At 39.8% G+C, this 21,077-nt stretch overlaps 1 protein-coding gene across 2 annotated transcripts in view; it reads left to right on the top strand.

Moving 5' to 3' along the window:
* The window catches only part of med23 (mediator complex subunit 23), a 57,627-nt gene that overhangs the window by 20,260 nt on the left and 16,290 nt on the right, over positions 1-21,077 (top strand). For both annotated transcript variants that reach the window (XM_051138476.1, XM_051138475.1), the window contains 9 exons: positions 1,237-1,382; positions 1,476-1,721; positions 6,268-6,410; positions 6,507-6,681; positions 7,118-7,281; positions 7,520-7,644; positions 9,830-10,035; positions 17,207-17,387; positions 18,145-18,315. In XM_051138476.1, the coding sequence (XP_050994433.1) occupies positions 1,237-1,382; positions 1,476-1,721; positions 6,268-6,410; positions 6,507-6,681; positions 7,118-7,281; positions 7,520-7,644; positions 9,830-10,035; positions 17,207-17,387; positions 18,145-18,315 (1,557 nt within the window). The remainder of the gene's footprint in view (positions 1-1,236; positions 1,383-1,475; positions 1,722-6,267; positions 6,411-6,506; positions 6,682-7,117; positions 7,282-7,519; positions 7,645-9,829; positions 10,036-17,206; positions 17,388-18,144; positions 18,316-21,077) is intronic.

Raw genomic sequence — 21,077 nt, 5'->3', positions numbered from 1 at the left:
AAATTATATTTGCAGGTTTAAGTGCTGCAAAAAAACCTATAATTCGTTCTTGATTTTCTCTTCGACCCCCGTTAATAAAAGAATGGTGTAATTATTATAGAGATATAGTTCTTATAGAGAGATCACGGGCTTTTTGTGTCTTTGAGTTTCATATTAAAAGTAACAAAGCTCAAAGCTTATTTTGATAATGGGATGGTGGATGCACTGGGAACAAAATTACAAGAAATTGATATTGTCATTGTCAAATTCATTTTTAGCCAAATAGTTTAAGCTGCTGAAATTTAAATGCGTCACTCGTTTTCAGCACAGATTTTGTGTTTGTCCTGTTGCCTAATCTGTATAATTCCTTCTGTGATTCAGGCACTTAAACAGTACAGACATCGCAGGCAAATAAACGGCGCTTTCTGTAGATTCAATTCATTATTCTTGAATTCCCCTTTCAATGTCTTAAAGGCACCATATAGGCAACATGCTGATGGACACAGCCTCAGCCGATATCAGCTGTCTGTCATTAGTGCTGCCAGTATTAGCTCACTGAATTGGTCGTTTAGGCAGTTGCTGTGATTAGTGATGTTCACACGCGGTGTCGGCTATTTACACCGTCATAGTTGTTAGCTTTGTGCTTGTCCGTTTGTGATGCCCAGCAGGACAGCTGATGAAAGACAAGCTGCTGGCTCCGTCTGCTGGGCCGCTGTGATGCAGCCATTAGCCCACAGCATCTGTGTTAGACAGATGTGCTGCGACTGCCCATCAGCCCTGGAGTTTAGTTAAAGCATGTAACGAGCACAAGGCAATTAGACGCTCGCCCACAGGAAAGCATTAAAGAGTCCTCCATCAAACAGACAGAGGAGTCTGATTGTATTGATGATCCTGTAGACTTCAGCTCTCTTTCAATCCTGCTCTTAGTTCTTGTTTTTAAAAGTTTTTGAAAGAAATCTCTTCTGCTCACCAAAGCTGAATTTGCTTGATCAAAAAATGCAGTAAAAAATGAAATATTATTTCATTTTAAAATAGCTGTATGTGAACGTATGTTAAACTGTAATTGATTGCTGTGATCAAAGCTGAATTTTCAGCATCATTACTCCAGATTTTTTTCATATGATCCTTCAGAAATCACTCTAATATGCTGATTTGCTGCTCAAGAAACATTTCTGATTATTTTCAATGTTGAAAACAGATGTACTATCAAATTGTTTTTTAGAAACATTTTTGTAATGCATCATGTGTTGTGTGTAGTGTATTCCAGTCCCGGACATCAATAAGCCTCAGTCCACTCATGCCTTCGCAATGACCTGCATCTGGATCCACCTGAACCGCAAAGCTCAGAACGACAACTCCAAACTCCAGATCCCCATCCCACACTCGCTCAAGCTGCACCACGAGTAAGACGCACACATCCTCACACACGATGCACATGAACTGACCGCTCCATGTGTCCGTCAACACATTGACATCCTGTTTCTCTCTGTGTTCAGGTTTCTTCAGCAGAGCCTGCGCAATAAGAGTCTGCCCATGACCGACTATAAGATCGCACTGCTGTGTAACGCGTACTCCACAAACTCCGAGTGCTTCACTCTGCCCATGGGGGTCCTGGTGGAGACCATCTACGGTAACGGCAGCATGCGCATCACTCTGCCCGGCACCAACTGCATGGCGTCCGGCTCCGTCACGCCTCTACCCATGAACCTGCTGGACTCCCTCACTGTCCATGCTAAGATGAGGTGAGAGGAGATACTCAAACTTATTATTTCCATGTAAACTAGTTTTGTTCTGACCAGCCATGACTAGTAAGAGAATTCATCACGGTGTCACGGTCAAGTCAGCTGTAACTTCTGTATAAAATGATGTGAAATCAAAAATTGGAATTGTCAAAATGCAATAGAGCTTTGATTTTGTTACATTCAAATTGACATTGCCTTTTCTAGTTTAAAAGGTTAAAACAAGCTTAAGATACTCACAAACAGTAGTGTTTAGTTGTACTGAGACTCGAATTGTTAAAGACTTGACTTGGACTCGACTTAGGTGGACTCAAACCCAACACTACTAACTACATCTGTCCAACTGTTTACTGAGACTTTTTTTTTTATTAGTTTTGATTTCCAATTACAGTATAAATGAGTTTCATTCAGTCTGCTACAGTGCTCTCATCTGATATTGAGTGCCATTCAGAACCATGGGAACGTCTTGAAGAGTGAGTTTTTCCATGCTGACTGTCATAACTGAGCACAACACGCTGTTGGAGAATATGACTGATGCAGCAGCAGCTTTTTTGTCTGGACTTTTCCAGGGGTTGGAAGGAAATTCTCAGTGGAGTGTTTTATGGCTTTTACTCATGCCATTACTGTAGCAAATGCAATAATTCAGTGTCATCCATTTTTAAACAACTGTCTGCACTGCCAACAAACAGTGCGACTGAAGCTGGCAGTGTCCCGTCATGATTACAAGAGGCTGTTATATCCTCTCACGTGCTGACAGATGGATAACCAGTGTGCATCCTCTTCCTGAACAATAAGACACTTTTGAATGTGAAGGAGGACATGTTCAACCCTCAACTCCCATATTTTGGAGTAGGAGGAAGTGTTTCATTCACTTCTGATGAGGTGTGGTGGACTCCTGTCGTGTTTCTTGAGCTCCTCGTGGAGTGGTGCGTGGTAAGGGACTTCTTCTGTCCTCTTTCCTGCCAGTGGAGCTTGTTCATCCACTGCTGGACTTAGAGGACTTATCCTGGATTCTTGTTACTCATTGAGCACCACGGGGGCTTATTGTCGCGATACAAAAATAGAGTGCACAGGCTCCTCCTCCATGCACAAGTCAGCATACTCATTCCAAAAAAGTAGGGCTGTACGATTAATCAAATGTGATTGTCATGCACATTTTTGTCAGTAAAGCTGGTTGTGTAATCAGTAGTAAATCTCCAGCAGATGCTTTCAGATGGAGCAGCATTTACTACACAGAGCTGTAGTTCACTGACAAGCTACACTATAGCTACTATATACACTATATATGTTTATTAGTCACGTTTAATCAATGAAAGCAGTTAAATCTTCTGTTTATTCAGCTGCAGCGATCATGAGTTCCTGAGTTTCTTCTTCGAATGTATTTGGAGTTTCCATGCGAGAGTGCCCTCTGGCCTTCAGATGGAGATTTACTACTGATCACAGAACCATGCTTCCCTCATAAGATGCGCATGACAGTGGCAGCTTTTGCTTAAATGCGATTGCAGTTTCATTTCGATTTACAGTGCAGCCCTAAAAAAAGGGGTTCTGCTCCTGAAGGGTCAACTTTCAGCAGAGTTTACCTCCAGCCCTAAACAAACACACCTGAACCAGATAAACAAGGTCTTCAGGATTACTAAAAAAAACCTCCAGACAGGTGTGTTCGAGCTAACTCTGCAGGACAGTGGCCCTCCAGGAGCAGAATCAAATACCCTTGTTCTGAAGACTATAACATCTCTTGAGAATGACATTTTCCTGGAGGACATTCACCCTAAAATGCAGAGAACAGTTTAAAATGAGTTTGATGACTTTTTCAACATGTCATGATGGTTTCAGTAGCTTGGTCTGTGGCTCCATCATGGTACTCCTCTTTGGTGCTGGAGGTTGTTTTCTAGGGTGTACTCACACAAGGTGATCTGAACCGTACCTGAGCGCATTTGACCCCCCAAGCCCGGTTCGTTTGACTAGGTGATCAGTGAAACAGTTGCATCATCATAACGCATAAGTGCACTCCAGCCCAGAATGTAAAGTGCAATGTGAGTGCAGGCCAGCAGTGGAATGTAGAGAGGGACGATCATGCTTGGTGAGTGTGAGTACACCCTTAAGGCAGTTTCATTCACGATGCAAAAAAACGAAGATTTTTTTCGTCCTGTGTTTTGTTTCTTTCCCTCCGTCGCTCTGCAAAGAAAAAGACCATCCAGTTAGATTTGATCTTAGATCACGTTCCTGGAGCAGCTGCTGTTGTGAAATGTTTGTCGCCGGCACCTAGCATGCAGACAGGATTAGCAGAAGGCGATCAATCATGTCACGCTCTGTGTGAAAGCACTGTTTGTCTGCAATTCGCCTCAATTTTTCACTTTACGCTCAGTGTGAAACGGCCTTTAGTCTCTATTTGAACTTCCAAACAGAAGTAGCCAACAGTGCTCCTGGAGGGATAAGTTCAGACTGAACTCAAGTTCAGAATCAAACTCTTAAGGATCAACTTCCAGTCAGGTGTGTTGGAGCTAATCTCTGCCGGACAGTGGTGCTTCAGTAGCAGGATTGGACCCCATTGTTCTATGGATAGAAGATTTGCTAGACCCTTTAAGATCCATTGGATGACTACTTAAGCTCGTCATGATGGCTTCAGGTGGGATCGCCAGCTAATCAAAGTCTTGAGAATCGCAATAAACTTCTAGACAAGTGTGTTGGAGCTAACCTCTGCAGGACAGTGGCCCTCCAGGAGCAGGACTGGACAACACTGTTCTAGAGATAGTAACATCTCGTGAGGATAGAAGCTCCACTTGACCTTTTATAGAGCGTTTGATGACTTCAGCATGCAATGATTGAATGAAGCCTGTATTGTTACTAGATGAGTAGCTTCCTCATGGAACTCCACCTCCTGGAGAGCTGCCATACTACACTTTAAAGCCGAGCTCACACTGTGCGATTTTGGCCACGATTTGGCCGTCTGAGATGAAATTTTGAAAATCCTACAGGATTCCTATAATTCCAGGACACGACATGTGGCCAAGTACGGTGACCCAAAGTTGGAATTTGTGCTCTGCATTTAACCCATCCAAGTGCACACACACAGTAGTGAGTAGTGAACAAACACGCACACACACCGTGAACACACACCCGGAGCAGTGGGCAGCCATATTGCTATCGCTGGTGCGATTCGGTGGAGGTTCGGTGCCTTGCTCAAGGGACTCACCTCAGTCGTGGAATTGAGGGTGGAGAGAGCGCTGGTTATCACCTTCAATCCCTGCCAGACCTGGGACTCGAACCCCTTTCAGTTACAAGCCCGACTCCCTAATCATTAGGCCACGGCTGCCCCCGTAAAATCTGTAGTCTGGTTTGACATGTTCATCAACAGCCAATTAATGGCTGTTGCAATCAGATTTTACCTCCAATGAAATTCTGTCAGTGTCAGAAGATTTGGCACAGTTCTGCATCTCCTACGACGAATGTCAAACTGTTTCTGTTTTTCAAGACACACCATAATCAGAATTGTTGCCAGAGATTTCTTCTAACCACGTAAACTCTGATGCTCCTGTCCGCCATGCACGGAAATCATATGATATGCTGTCTTTGCTATGATGAACTCCGGTTGTGCCGCTGTTTCCATTTGGGTGTGTAGTGCTGCTTGCACCATTTTTCTTAAATGTTGGCTATTCATAAACTTAATGATAGCCAACATTTCAGCACCACATATAATGCAGCTCGCAGTCACTGAACGTGTATGGGTTATAATAATGTAAAACTCCGGACAGGTTGCGCGCACCTGTTTACGTCTTGACTGTCGTACTGTCTGACATTAATGACAATGAGATCCCACAGTGTGACATGATCATGATGTTCGTACAGTCTGACAAGCAACAATCATAAAGAATTATTAAAAATCACACAGTGTGAGCCCAGCTTAACTCCAAGCCTAATTTAACACACTTGAGTGCGGAACTGCAGGAAAGTAGCTCTCCAAGAACAGGTTGGGACACCCCTGCTCTAGATATTGTAATTTCAGAAGGGATGCTCTTCGTTGCCATTTAGGATTTGTTTGACTGTTGCCTTCAATAGGATCATGTCTGCCCAGACCTACTTGTTTTATTGGTCTAGTTGTTTTGCTATGTTAGCGGCTCCCTCTTGAGACTCTCCTTTAGTGCTGGATGCTCTGTTTCAGCCTCCATTTGAACCTCTAGGGCAGGGATCTCCAACCTTGCTCCTGGAAGAGTTCCATCCTGCAGACTTTACATCCAACCCTGTTTTAACACACCTGTGTGTAATGATCAAATAACACTGAACACCTTGATTAAGCAGGTTCATGTGTGTTTGATCAGGGTTAGAGTTGTCTTTGTACTGGAGAGGTTTATCATATGGAGGCATTACTTTAACTACAGACGTTGCTCTCTTTGCTCTGTCATGGTGAGTTACTGTAAGGTTGCTAGTCGTGTCTGTGCATAAAGGTGTCTTCAGCAAAACACAGCAGTGTTGTATCCCATATGTATGCAGGTATATGTGTAATGTATTGCAGTTGTGCTCCTTCATGTGTACCTTTTCTTTTTCCCATTAGCTTGATCCACAGCATTGCAACCCGTGTCATTAAACTGGCCCACGCCAAGTCTAGTCTTGCTCTGGCCCCTGCCTTAGTGGAGACGTACAGCAGACTGCTGGTCTACATGGAGATCGAGTCCCTTGGCATTAAGGGCTTTATCAGTAAGTCTGACGCACGTGTCAGTGATTTTTCTGGGTTTCTTGTTAAACTGTCCCCTTATTTAGGTGTGACCATGTGTTTCTTCGACCCTTTACTAGGTCAGCTTCTGCCGAACGTGTTCAAGTCGCACGCGTGGGGGATTCTGCACACACTGCTGGAGATGTTCAGTTATCGCATGCACCACATTCAGCCTCATTACCGTGTGCAGCTCCTGTCACACCTTCACTCGCTCGCCGCTGTTCCACAGACCAATCAGAACCAGCTGCACCTCTGGTTAGTCTCCGCCCACACACTTCTCATAGTGTCTCATTTAGAAGGCTGTGTCTTCTGGAGGACGCATACATCAGTCATATACGTCATCGAGGATGTAGCATTTGAAAATCAACAATTAATTATAAAATTGACTCTTATTCCACTTGAGGTGTGAATTACTGTAATTTCTTTTTCACGTTGGAATGTAGTGGCATTTTAAAAGTGTAAAAATTTCATAGTACAGTGGTGTGCAGTATATACTATCCACTAATTTTTTTTTTAGATATTTAAACATTGTCAAATGCATGTGCTGCTTAATTCATTTGACACTTGTTTTCATAAGTGCATAACTTGCGTCTTACAACTTTAGTATCTGTAGTATGGCAGTGCATTGTTCCAGTCACAGCCTGTGTGTTGGTCTGCTGTCTGTACTCATTCTGTGTGTTTGTGTGAGCAGTGTTGAGAGCACCGCTCTGAGGTTGATCACGGCTCTGGGGAGTTCAGAGGTTCAGCCGCAGTTCACACGTTTCCTCAATGACCCTAAAACTGTGCTGTCTGCTGAGTCCGAGGAGCTGAACCGAGCGCTGATCCTCACGCTGGCTCGAGCCACACACGTTACAGGTATTTCACACCTTTAATAACACACTGCTGATGCCTTGACCGATTAAAATCTTATTACATAACTGACCTCATGATTGGTTTTCTGTCACAGAGCGTTTGGTTCAGTCACTCAATTTCATGATAAATATTTACATAAAGAGCTGGCAGCATGCTTGAAATAACCTCTGATAATATTGTTTTTCAAAATCAGTTTGTCCCTTAATAATGTACCAGATTCCCCCGTCTGTGTGTGGTGCAGATTTCTTCACTGGCTCGGACTCCATTCAGGGGACCTGGTGTAAGGACATCCTGCAGACCATCATGAACTTCACACCTCATAACTGGGCCTCTCACACTCTCAGCTGTTTCCCTGCTCCTCTACAGGTATACGTACACATATACACACTCTAACTCACACCTACGTAAAAACACCTACGGAATTTCTTGAGATGTTGCTGTCTCAGTATAATATGAAGAAGGACTTGCAGCCACAAGATAATTAATAAACAATGAATGATCAGCGCCGCTTGTTGTTTTGCTTGTCTTCACTTTTTAATAAGTCTGATGGCTCATTCACTGAATCTTCAGAGCAGTTAATTTACTGAATCATATCTGACTCGAAATCAAACATGCGCTCTTTGGAGTGTCCTCAAAGGAGTAGTTCACCCCAAAAATAAAAATGTGCTCAGGTCATCTCGAGATGTAGATGAGTTTGTTTGTTCATCAGGTTTGTAGAAATTCCATCACTGTCTCACCAATGGATGTGAATGGGTGCCATCAGAATGAGAGTCCAAACAGCTGATTAAAAACACAATAATCCACAAGTAATGCACACCACTCCAGTCCATCAGTTAGAAGACAAAAGTGGTGTGGATTACTGTATTATTGTGATGTTTTTTTATCAGCTGTTTTGACTGTCATTCTGTCTGTCAAACAAACTCAGTCGATTTTGATTCATTTTTGAGTGAACTGTTCCTTTAGTAGAATATACAGTGTATTACAGTTCATAAAGTATACTTTTTTGCACATTAAAGTTACGCTATTCTTTGAACGTATCCTCCATTTGACCCGTATGTATGAATTGAGGCAGTCAACACATGTACACGGCATGTGACACTATAGTTCTATGCTCATGCACAGACTAATACATACGTATTATGCATGGTCTTAAAACAAATCAGTCTGCCACTGTACAATGCCCACGTAACCTGCTAATGACAAATATTTGCCTATGCATAAAACCCAGTATTACTATCAGAGCTGTCAGTAGATTACGATTTTATAGTCATGATTGTTCTCACACTTCATTGTGATTTAATTGCAATTAATGTCACACTTGTCACACACCATGTATCCTGTTTTAATAATTATTATAGACTACCAAGTAAACCAACTAATTGGAGCTGCTATAATTATATAAATCTATTTCAGAATTTTTTATTGGCAAAACTGACAGAGCACAATTAATTTTGAAGTGTGTAAACACTCATTAGTTGCGCAATTAGTTTCGCACGTGATGGATGGATATGATGGATGTTTTTGAATGAATTGCATGTAATAATGCTGACCGCCCTAATTAGTATATTTACATATATAGTATATTTTTGCGCTTTAGTGGCGCTGTGATTAGGAAAATGAACTTTAAAATTGACTGCATTTTCTTTATACCCAATCTATTTTGTCATGAATGCTAGTACACTAGTGAAGTTTTAGTACATCTCTAGGATGACTGTGAAGTTTTAAACACACTGATTGACGTCACTCCCTCTCAGGATGTCTCGAGTCGATGAATTCCCTTTCATCTTCAGTGTTTTGATGCTGTGTTTGTAACATGGATAAGAAATGGAGTGCTTCTGGACATCTACTGACCTCTAAGAGCTGAGGAGTCTTCTGTTGTTTGAACTTTTTCTGAATAGGCAACATGAGGACTTGGTTTATGTTGGGATTATGTTGTTATTGCTGCTTTCCATTAAACTTGCAAAGTCAAAACTTGGAGAAGTGCACTAAAATGTCATAACGTCAGACTTCCAGCTTTAAAACCCATGATGGTTTCTGAAATGTATAAACGCAGGGAAAGGATCCTCTGTGTCAAACAGTTGTTTGTTAGCACTAAATAGCCTCATTTATCCTCTGCAACTTGTTTGCAAAGAGATGTCTGTTCGCTGTTAAAGACTCATACGTGTGTTTTCACCTTGTTTCCCTATGAGTTATCATCTGACTGGTTCCTGAACATTTTTATGGTTTGAACTTGGAAGTCAGAGATACCAAGAAAATAGGAATGTCTTACATTGTTTCTCAATAATCTTCACATCAAGGACAGTCCACAGCACAACTCTAAGTATACCGACACAGGAACAATATTGCTGGAATCACCTTTTATAGTTATGAACAATAAAAACATCCAGCCAATTGATTTAGTATTTAAACCAGCAGTGCACACTTAAAATGAACAGAACATTATCTTCTGTGGATGCTAATGTAGTCATTGTTATAGATGACTTTACGGTTCTTGGCGGTCCTTTAATCAGATTCATAATAACTTCCCATCTCTCTTGTCTTCATTTCCCAGGCATTCTTCAAGCAGAATAACGTTCCGCAGGAGAGTCGTTTTAACCTGAAGAAGAACGTGGAGGAGGAGTACAGGAAGTGGAAGTCTATGACCGTGGAGAACGACATCATCACACACTTCTCCATGCAGGGCTCGCCACCTCTCTTCCTGTGTCTGCTGTGGAAGATGCTGCTGGAGACGGACCACATCAATCAGATCGGCTTCAGGTGCAGCGCTCACATTCTCTACCTGTTTCAGCACATCTCACTCTTATAGAGTACAGTTTATCCATACAGATCCTGTTCTTTTCAGGATGTCCTGAACATTTAATCTTTTGAGTTTTTTTCCCTTTAAGAAAGTCTCCTTCTCTTTTTAAGATGGTAACGCTTTCTGTCAGTACTGCAACATTCTCTGGTGTGTCTAAACTGGGATTCAGCTGGTTTCACGTTATTACTAGTGTTGGTGGAGCTCCGTTTTCGTCTTATAATTTTAAGTAGTAAAGCTACAGTCAAAAAGCAGAAACTCACTGCAGCAACCATGTGGTTCTTTGTTCGTTGACATACTGCTCTCCATCTGTAATTTCCTCTGGGCCACTAACTATTATGTTGGTATTATTGATTGCAAGGACTATATCGAACAGATTGTTTAAAAAATGCCTACATGACTTTTTTTAAACCAGCATTAAGTTTACTATTTGTGACTGAGAAAAATACCAAATCCTTATAAGGATAAGGCCTCTTTGTACCCAGTGATAAATGTCAAGTCACCTTTATTTATATAGCGCTTTTTACGATACAGATTTGTCAAAGCAGCTTTATAGTGTTAAACAGGAAATGGTGTTTTGATGATGCAAAGTCAGTTGATGAAGTCAGTTCATCATTGATTCAGTAAGTGATAAACTCCAGAGCTCATATGAAATTTAAAGGGACCGTCTTAAACTATCTGAAATTAAATTTCTTTATAAACTAATTTCAGAGAATCCTGTTAGACGTTCCTCCAATTATTCATTTAGAAATGACAGAAAATGAAGTCTTTTATTTTGACTTTAAACTTTTCTTCTCCATCAGGTGAAGGTTGCGTTGACCTCTTTCAACCAGAACCATCATTTGAGCTTATTGTACACTGCGAAAGTGAAATTCTCAAGCTGTAGTTTGGCTGTCTTACCCACATGCTTCTGTAAAGATATATTTGTGTTTTATATAGTGAACACAGGCATAATTGCAAGCAACTATAAACAGCTCATTATTAAATGGGTTGTTAAAGAAACACATCTTGACCTTGCTGTTTTGGCCAATTATAGAGTCTCACAGTTGCTATTCTTGTCAATTGCAGCAATTATATTCATATCTTAGAGGTATCGTCATGCCCATTCTCCAAGTTAATATGATTCTTTAGGGTCTACATGGAAAGTTTCTAAAATACTTTGGTTAAAATTTCTCAATGGTAGTGTAAAACAACACTCTTTTTACCTTGTCAAAAACAGCTCTGTTCACAGCGACCCGTTTCAGTGCATGTCCCTTAAAATGCTAATGATCTCTGCTCACCCCGCACCCTTTCATAAAAACCTTATACTTACTTCTGTAGGTGAAGCCAGATCATTAATGATTTGCTCAAACATAGACGCATTTATGCAGATCGTGGGGGGACGTTCCCTCTGCGTCTTCAGCGGGAGTATATGACAGCTGCTATTTTCACTGCATCCAACAACAGAACACCTCAGTCGCTTAGGAGACGTTCTTGTCTACACCTACTCAGGCTTCAAAACAATGGCACAGCTCACTCAGGGAGGGTGGGACTACGGTAAAACGCCAGTGTCAGTCAGCAGTCGTGGGAACGGCCTGTCCAGAACTGCATCACTCTGCCAGGAATCTCAGAACAGGTTGATCTGAGAAAGCGATAATGATTTATGGGGATTTTAAAAAAAGCACTGGGAGGTATTTTCTTTGCTTTCAGTCCTTTCAGAGGGTTTCTCAGGGCTCTGTTTTAGTACCTCTGCTGTTTGCACTTTATATGTTTCCCCTGAGCTCAGTTTTTAGAAATTTAATTCTCCTGTCATTGCTACGCCAATAACACTCAGTTACTTTCCAATAAACCCTGGCAGTAATTTCACTGTTGCTTGTATGCTTGAATCATTGGAGGAAATTAAAGTGTGCATGGCAAGCAACTAAGCTACTGAAGCTAAGTGAATGTAAACTGAAGTGCTGATCCTTGGCTGCCTTAACTATTCAAGCCCAGTTAGGATTTCTCTTGGCTAATGATCAGATTCATGCTGAAAACCTAATTTTCTCTATTATTCAACTGCATTTTGAAATTAATCAATGTGAATATGAACCAACACATCAACAAGTAAAAATGTTAGGCTTGGCTTAATTTCATATAAAAACATTAAGCAATGTAAGGCCCTATGAAATTCATTACATTTTTTCCCAAATTCCCCAAAATTATATATATACATACACACATACACACATATATATATATATATATATATATATATATATATATATATATATATATGTGTGTATATATATATATATGTGTGTGTGTATATATATATGTGTGTATATATATATGTGTATATATGTTTTTTTTTTTTGTTTTTTTTTTTTCAGTTCATAATTTTTGGACTGTTTTATTGGTTAAATGGATTTTAAAAAGTAATTGAAATCAAGGAACTTATGCAATTTAAGAACAAATTGTTAAGTTAAAAAAATACTTTTTTAGGGTTATATGAAATTTTTTTTTTTTTTTTTTTTTTTTTTAATTCTGTGTTTTCCGTTTTAATTTTTCTGGGTTCCATTTATAATGAATTAACTGACTTTTCAAATTTAAAAGGCATATCTAATCAGTTAAAATCATAAAATATAACAGCTTAATTTATTAAATTATTTTCAGTAATAGGGCCCTATGATATTAGTTTCTTCAGAAATTCTTTGTTTTCATTTTTCTGGATTAATCATTGGCATTTATTATTAAAAATCAAATGAAGGCATAAAAAAGGAATTAGTCTTTAAAATTGTAATCAAATGAAAATTCAATAGTTTCTTTTGTTCTTTGACAAACAAAGTGCTGCACAACAGAGGTCTGTTCAAAAGATTGGAAGAAAGTTTTTATTTTGGCAGTTTGTAGTAAAGATCTTTCAGTTTCATTCAGGAGTGTCCCGGACAGTATTTTTCCTCAAATTAAAACATGGAAAATCTGCTGAAGTGACTCTTAGAGCAGCTCTGGAGATGAAGTTCATCTGTTTATGTCTCATGTGTGCTTGAGTTTGTGTAGCAGACCAAAACCGGTTTTGTTACACTAATTTCTTTACCACCAACACAGCTGCATAGTATTCAGTGTGACTTTAGATGAAATCAGCGACCCTGTAGGGCTCTGTGTGTGCTCCTGCACGTCTGGCTGGTGTTTCACAATGCCCTGTAGTGTCTGCAGCGTTCATCTGTCTCTCTTTAAATGGCTGATCTATGTCGTGCCTCATTTGAAGTGTGTGTTTGTGTGGCCTAATGTCATCAGAGGCTGCAGCTGCTCTCGGCCGTATAAAGGCTGCTTGTGCGGGGCTGAATGGAGCGGTCCGACCCGCCACCCGCGTGATCCATTTTATTATCCAGTCACGAGCTCTGCCTCATTACACCGCCGGAGCTGCGGCCGCAGATGTGTTTAAGGGCTTTCTGACGATTCTGCCTCTTTCTCAGAGCAATCAAGGGCTGCAGGATACACACGCTGTGCGATATTAAATCACCGGACATATTGAGCTGAATGTTCAGACTGTCAGATGACAGTAAACACAGATCAGAATTCAAATGCTTTTGATCCCACGGTGCGGCGGCGCTGACTTGAGTGCTTATGTAATCCAATGTTCTCCACTCATTCTTATTCTCTGTCTCTTCTACTTTCCTGGCTCTTTGTTCTGTCCCTTGAACCAGTAATGCTGTTCAAGGTTTTCTTCAGTGTTTAGTTTTTAATGATCATTTTTCACCCTCTTCCTGACTCTACAGTATAACACTTTTAAGAGTATTAAATGTAAAAAAATGACGTGATAATAACAATATTTACTGGCACATTTTTACTACAATAATTTGATATATGAGGGGATTTCAGTGAACTTGTACTTTACTGTTTGGGATCGGTAAGAATTTTTTTTTTTTGAAAAAAAAAAAATATATATATATATATATATATATATACAGTCATGTGAAAAGGATAGGACACCATATTGAATTTCATGGTTTTCTGTATCAGGACATAATAAAAATCTAGTCTTTGGCAGATTTTAAAATTTAAAACATGATGAACATCATCACAGGACATATCACACTGTGTCATTATTTATTTAACAAAAATACAGCCAAGAGGGAAAGGCCATGTGTGACAAAGTTAGGACATACTATGATTCAACTGCCTGTAGATCCACTTTTAGCAGTAATAACCTGAAGCATTCATTTTCTGTGTGACTTTATCAGTCTCTCACATCGCTCTGGAGGAATTTGGACCACTCTTCTTTTCAACGCTGCTCCAGTTTATTGAGGTTTGTGGGCATTTGCTTATGCACAGCTCTCACCACAGCATTTGAGTCAGGATGAGCTCTGGACTTGGACTGGGCTGTTGCAACACCTTGATTCTTTTCTTTTCAGCCATTCTGTTGTAGATTTGCTGGTGTGTTTGGGATCATTGTCCTGCTGCATGACCCAGTTTTGGCCCAGCTTTAGATGTTGGACAGATGCCCTCGCATTTGACTCTAGAATACTTTGATATACGGAGGAGCTGATGGCCAACTCAATGACTGTGAGGTGCCCAGGTCCTGTGGCTACAAAACAAGCCCAAAATGATCAGCCCTTCTCCAGCATGCTTGTCTTTTGGTATGAGGTGTTTGTGCTGATATGCTCTTTAGGTTTTCACCAAACTTGGTGCTGTGCATTATGGCCAAACATCTCCACTTCGGCCTCGTCTGTTCAAAGGACATTAATCTAGAAGACTTGTGTTTTGTTCAGATGCAAATTTGCAGACCTAAACTGACCTAAAAAATTTTTTTTAGATAGAAGAGGCTTTCTTCTGCCAAGCCTTCCAAACATGCCGTTTTTGTCCCATAGTTTTCTAATGGTATTGTCATGAACTTTATCATCTAACATGTTAACTGAGGCCTGTAGAGTCTGAGGTGTAGTTCTTGGGTTGTCTGCCATTTCTCTGAGCTTTGCACGGTCTGATCTGGGGGTGAATTTTCTGGGACGTCCACTCCTGGAAGGAGAGGTGTCTGTTTTAAATGTTTTCCACTTGTGAATAAACTTCAAATTGTTTGGAAATGGCCCTATTACTCTTCTCATATTGATGGCAGCAATATTTGCTTCTCTAACGTGATTGCTGATGTCTTACCTCCTTAGCCTTGTGTTAACACACACCTGAAGGCTCCAGACCAGCAAACTGCCAAAGATTTTGCTTTTCTAGAGGCGCTCAGACTTGCTGACGATCGGTTAATCAAAGGTATTTGACTGTTATTTACCCTCTTAATTCCAGTGTTAACAGTAAGGGTGTCCTAACTTTGTCTCACATGGCTTTTCCATCTTGGCTTTATTTTTGTTCAGTAAATAATGACACGGTGCAAGTCATGCGGTGTTGTGCTTTTTTATTGCGTTTGGATTTGAGTTGGTCAGGTTTAATCTGGTGAATAAAGGTCTAGATTTCTGTGGTTCTTGTGTATTTTCAGTTCAGCGTCTCTGAAATTCTCTCACTCTACGGAAGACATCTGCAGAAGACATCACTCGCTCTCTTCTGACGTGTTTCTTCCTGTCAGTCTTTCTTGACTCCTGCTGTTTTCTGTTCTCACTGCTTTATCTCTGTCGGTCTCTTGAGAGAGATGCAGCCGGTTCTTGAATCTTGACAGTAGCTTTGCTGTGAGTTTTCTCTGAGCTGAACACAGTGTCTAGTGTCGACAGAAGACTGTGTTTTTACAGGACTCCCTACTTTTACACTGAGCTCTTGGGACGTGATACTGTAACATTGCCAAAGCTCTTTATTGCATTGAAATGATGGATGCTTCAGTTTTTTATGGCTCATATAGTCTGACATAGTGAGAATGTGGAGATTACAAACGGCTTTTATTCAGAGACTCACACTTAGCGAAAATATGCAATTTGGTGCAGATGCTGACATTTATATGATGAAATTCTGATGCTTGTAATGTAAATCAATGAGATATTTATAACAGTATAGCAGATACTGACATAAATAATATCTCCAATAATATGTCTTAGTAAAATGAAATTGAAATGACCCAAACATATAATGCAATACAGTTCAATGATGATTGAGAGATGAACAAATAAATGTTCCTCAAAAGATGTGAGCTGTTTTGGAGGCTTGGGAAGATCATTCCTCCACTGAGAAACAGTGAAAATAAAGATTCTGGACACTTCCTCAAAAGATCCTGATGATCGGATTTGACACTCACTGATTTTTCTACAAAATGATTCATGGAGAATCAAGTAAAGCCAAGCTGCTTCAGTCCAGTAAGTGTTCATCTGGAAATATTATCACAGTTATTCTTATGTTTCCTTGATAAAATCAGGTAAAATCAAGATTTGACAACAAAAGGACATGTGAAGCACCAGCAGAAGGTGGATGTTTGTACAGTTACACTAAAAGAGCTTTAACTTGATAAAAACTCTAAACTATCAATCAAACGACAGAAAGCGTGGAGTAGATTGAGGGAAACTGGTTTAACAGGAGAGATTACAGGGCTCTACGCTTACTTTTCTTTTAACTTAAAATATTTAGGGGCACAGTCAAAATTTCAAGAGCACTTTTAATCAATAATCAAACAATCTGATCAAAAATGAACCTTCCCATTACGAGGTGATATTTGACTCCTTAAAGTGATTTACAGGGGAATTTAGTTTTTACCTCTGTAATGGCGTTTTTTAAAACTTTATTAAATATCATCTTTTATGTCCATTTTTTTATTACATTTTATAAACTTTTTAAAATTTCTAATTAAAATAACAGAATACGTTACCAATCAAATGAAATCAGTATCAACAAAATTAATTTGTACTACAGAGGTGCACAGAAGAACACAAAAGTGTCTTGTAGGTGTAATTTAATTTGTTTAATGAGGCTCAGTGGTGGCATGCGTGCAATTGTGTTCTAGTCAGACAATGTAAGTCACTTAATATTAACTTCTTGTTTATTTGACTGTTGTATTAAATCAACATCTCATTTACAAACTCCCTTAAAAATCATTTAAAGCTGTCAGTCATCTTAGTTCGTCACGATCTCACAAAGTTCCATTGTAATCAACGAAACTCTCTACACTGCACAATCAATCCAAACTCTGCCAAACAAACCAAACTCTGACATCAGATGAATGGCAATGCCCAACCAACGTGTTTACTGTTCTCTCCTCAGGGTGCTGGAGCGCATCGGGGCGCGGGCGCTGGTGGCTCACGTGCGAACGTTTGCGGATTTCCTGGTGTACGAGTTCAGCACGTCAGCAGGAGGACAGCAGCTGAACAAGTGCATCGAGATTCTCAATGACATGGTGTGGAAGTACAACATCGTGACGCTGGACAGACTCATCCTGTGCCTGGTGAGCACAAACTCGCCACATCGCTTGGCAGTGTTTTTACTTCACCTCGTAAATAATGGCTCTCAAACAACTTTAGTTGATGTAGCTCCAGCGCTGCTTTCTTTAAAGCAAAACAGGCGCAAATACTGAGACACTCTGACTTCAGTGAGTGATTATGCAAACCGGTCATTAAATCAGTGAAAAAGAGGGATGAAAGACCTAATCAATGGAAAATAAACTGCATTTGAACCACTGAGGTTTAAATCAGAGTCATTATTTAAATCTCTTTCACAATATCAACAATGCAGATTCATCATAGCGGAGTGCTTTGATGAGATTTGTGTTTATATTTTCCAGTGATTCAGCTGTGTTTCATTTCATGTTTGACTCATGGATTTATTGGCCTGTTAGCGCAGCTTGTGAGAAAAGCTGCATGTGAAACATTATCCGTGTGTCAGGAGCTAACAGAAGGTCATTCTGACTGTAAACAGCCTGAGGATCGGCCTTCTCATCCGCTGATCAATCAGCTTCCTGCTGTACTGTACATGCTCCATTTATCAGTGGCGATCGAACCGTCACATCAGTGACACTGACCCTTCCTGCGGAGCATGGCGACCTGCTGCGCTTTTGTGCTTTACAGCCCCGTCTGAAGATCTCGCTGCAAATGTTTCCATTTAGTGAAAATCACGCTTTTCCTGAGAGCTCTGCTTTTCTCGACATGCTACACTGAACAAACATTTCCAAACAAATGCACTGAAGGCTGTGTGTTTTCATGCAGGCGATGAGGAGTCACGAGGGGAACGAGGCTCAGGTCTGCTACTTCATCATCCAACTTCTCCTCCTCAAACCCAACGACTTCCGCAACCGCGTGAGTGATTTTGTGAAGGAGAACGCTCCCGAACACTGGCTGCAGAGCGACTGGCACACCAAACACATGACCTACCACAAGGTAACACACGCCGGACACACAACCTGCAACACACTGACAACATGTGATTGTTCCCCAAATTAGTTAAGTGCAAACCCCACCCCACAGCCGATTTTATTGATCAACCTAATCATGCAGTCACCTGCCATTTTTTTTTTTTTATTTATTTTTTTTTTTTTTTTAAACTCTAAATTTAGGCCTAAGACATAAAAAAAAAAATGGTGCTCCCCTGGTTTTACAGTAAAGTCCTTGCAACCACACCTGCTGTTTTATACTGGAAACAGATTTTTTTAAACAGTGCAATAAACAGACACAACGCTGAGAAAGAAGGGTTATGAAACGATTGGTTATTTTCATAAAAATAATACAGTTTATATACTTTTTAATGTCAAATGCTCTTGTGTTACTCTGCGTGAACTCTGTTTTTTCCAGTTCATGTCAGTTAGTGTATGTTGAAAAACTGCCATCTCATGTTCTCCCTCAACTTCAAAATGGTCCTGTATCACTGTTTTACCTTTTTTGTTAAGGGTCTTTGATCTTCTTTGCATGTTCACTGTGCAAAGACTGGGTCGGTACTTCTGCAGAGATGTAGGATGATTTTGAAATCATATTTTAAGTTGAGAGAGAAAATACAATTGGAGTTTTTCGACATACACTAACTGTCTTGAGTCAGAATACACAGAGTTCAGGGAGAGAAAGACAAGACGAGCATTTGAGAATAAAAAGTAATTAAATTGTAATTTATTAATGAAAATAACCAATCGTTTCGCTAGATAAGACCCTTCTTCCTTGGCTGGGATCGTTTACAACTGCATTTGTGATCGTTTGAAGCTGCATTTAAACTGCATTTTGGAAGTTCAAACTCGGGGCACCATATCAGTCCATTATATGGAGAAAAATCGTGAAATGTTTTTCTCAAAAAAATTTTTTTTTTTTTTTTTTTTTTTTTTTTTTACACGACGGGGGTGAAAACTTTTTGAATTTGAAAATCAGGGTAAATTTAACTTATTTTGTCTTCTGAGAAACATGTATCTTATGTAGCTTCTGAAGAGCAGTACTAACAAAAAATATTATATTTAGGCAAAATAAGAAAAATGTACTCATCTTCATCCTGTTCAAAAGTTTTCACCCCCAGCTCTTAATGCATTATTTTTCCTTCTGGAGCATCAGTGAGTGTTTGAACCTTCTGTAATAGTTGCATATGAGTCCCTCAGTTGTCCTCAGTGTGGAAATATGGATCTCAAAATCATACAGTCATTTTTGGAAAGGGTTCAAATACACAAAAATGCTGTAAAACCAGAGCATTTGTGGGACCTGAAGGATTTTTCTGAAGAGCAGCAGCAGTTTAACTGTTCAGGACAAACAAGAGACTCATGAACAACTATCACTAAACAAAAAAACACAGCTGTGGATCATTCAGGAACAACACAGTATAAAGAATCAAGCGTATGTAAACTTTTGAACAGGGTCATTTTAATAAATTCAACTATTTTCTATTGTGGGCTATATGTAAACATCTCTTATGTGAAATATCTTATTCAGGTCAGTACTAAATAAACAATACCATGCATTTTGTACGATCCCTTAATTTGGTGAAATGATTAACATTTTTAATGATTCTGAAAGCGGAATGTAAACTGTATGTTAAGGTTAGGATGTAGTTAGTAGAGTTAGTATTTGTTTCAGCGTTTGTATGCATTCGGTACTGCGATCGACTATCATGACCAATAAAATCTTTACAGTCGTCTGGGGAAAAAAATCATGCATTAAAAACACAGCGAGCGCTCAATGGCACATTGGATATTGGCAGCAGCAGCGTCCATAAAGTGTGCACAGCAGATTATTGGAAAAATGTGTGTAGAGCTTGTGCTCAGATTTTCCATTCATCCACAGTGATTATATACTGACATAACACAAACTGTAATATACAGTTGTGCTTGAGGACATCACATTTACTAAGAGTCTCTAACAAAACCCCAAAGATTCTATCCACTAAAGATTTGATAGCATGAAGCTTACAAACGTTTATTAATCCAGTGATCATTCCCTCTCAGAAACACTTGTTGTTGCAGCCTTTTAACAGGTGTCTCTTTAGTCATTTAATGTCTTTTCTTCTTGTGTTTGATTTACTGTCCTAATGTCCTTCACTCTCAGACATCCTTAAGTCGAGCTTTCCAAGCTGTGTAAATACGCATTTGTTCTTAAATTAACTTGCCAATGTAAATAAATAATGAAACAACCTGAGCACCCCAGATACTGCGTGCGCTTCAGCAGTCATCCTCTCACAGATGTAGATTAGTTATGGATTTATGTTTAATACTATTCTTGACCTTTAGTGATGAAACCATCTCAGTTCAAGATATTCGACTAAATATCAAGCTTGATGGCTGTCTGAAATGTCATGAGCACAGAGTTATTATACCCCTTCCCATCTTCACGTCACTGTGGCATTTTAAGGAGAGATTGACCTCAGATTGCCTTGACATTTCATCTCTTGTGTATTTGTGCTGAATGGCAAACAACATAATTCAGCACACAGTTTGACCTGATCTGACCCGACTGTGATGTTCAAACTGAGGCCGAAGCCAACGCAAGAGCGCCGTATTCTGGATGTTTATCAGTGCACTTGGTAAAGTCCTTAATAGATGTTCTCTAACATGTAGTACAGCAGTTATCTACTTGGTAAAGACTGAAATCTATGAAACTATCTAAGTCTTAAAGGGATAGTTCAGCCAGAAGCAAAAAAAACTGTCCATATTTCCTCACCCTCATGTCATTTCAAA

Source organism: Labeo rohita, chromosome 20, assembly GCF_022985175.1.
Source record: "Labeo rohita strain BAU-BD-2019 chromosome 20, IGBB_LRoh.1.0, whole genome shotgun sequence".
NCBI classification, from domain to species: Eukaryota; Metazoa; Chordata; class Actinopteri; order Cypriniformes; family Cyprinidae; genus Labeo; species Labeo rohita.
The sequence above is the reverse complement of the archived record's forward strand: the minus strand, read 5'-3'. Positions and strand labels throughout refer to the sequence as shown.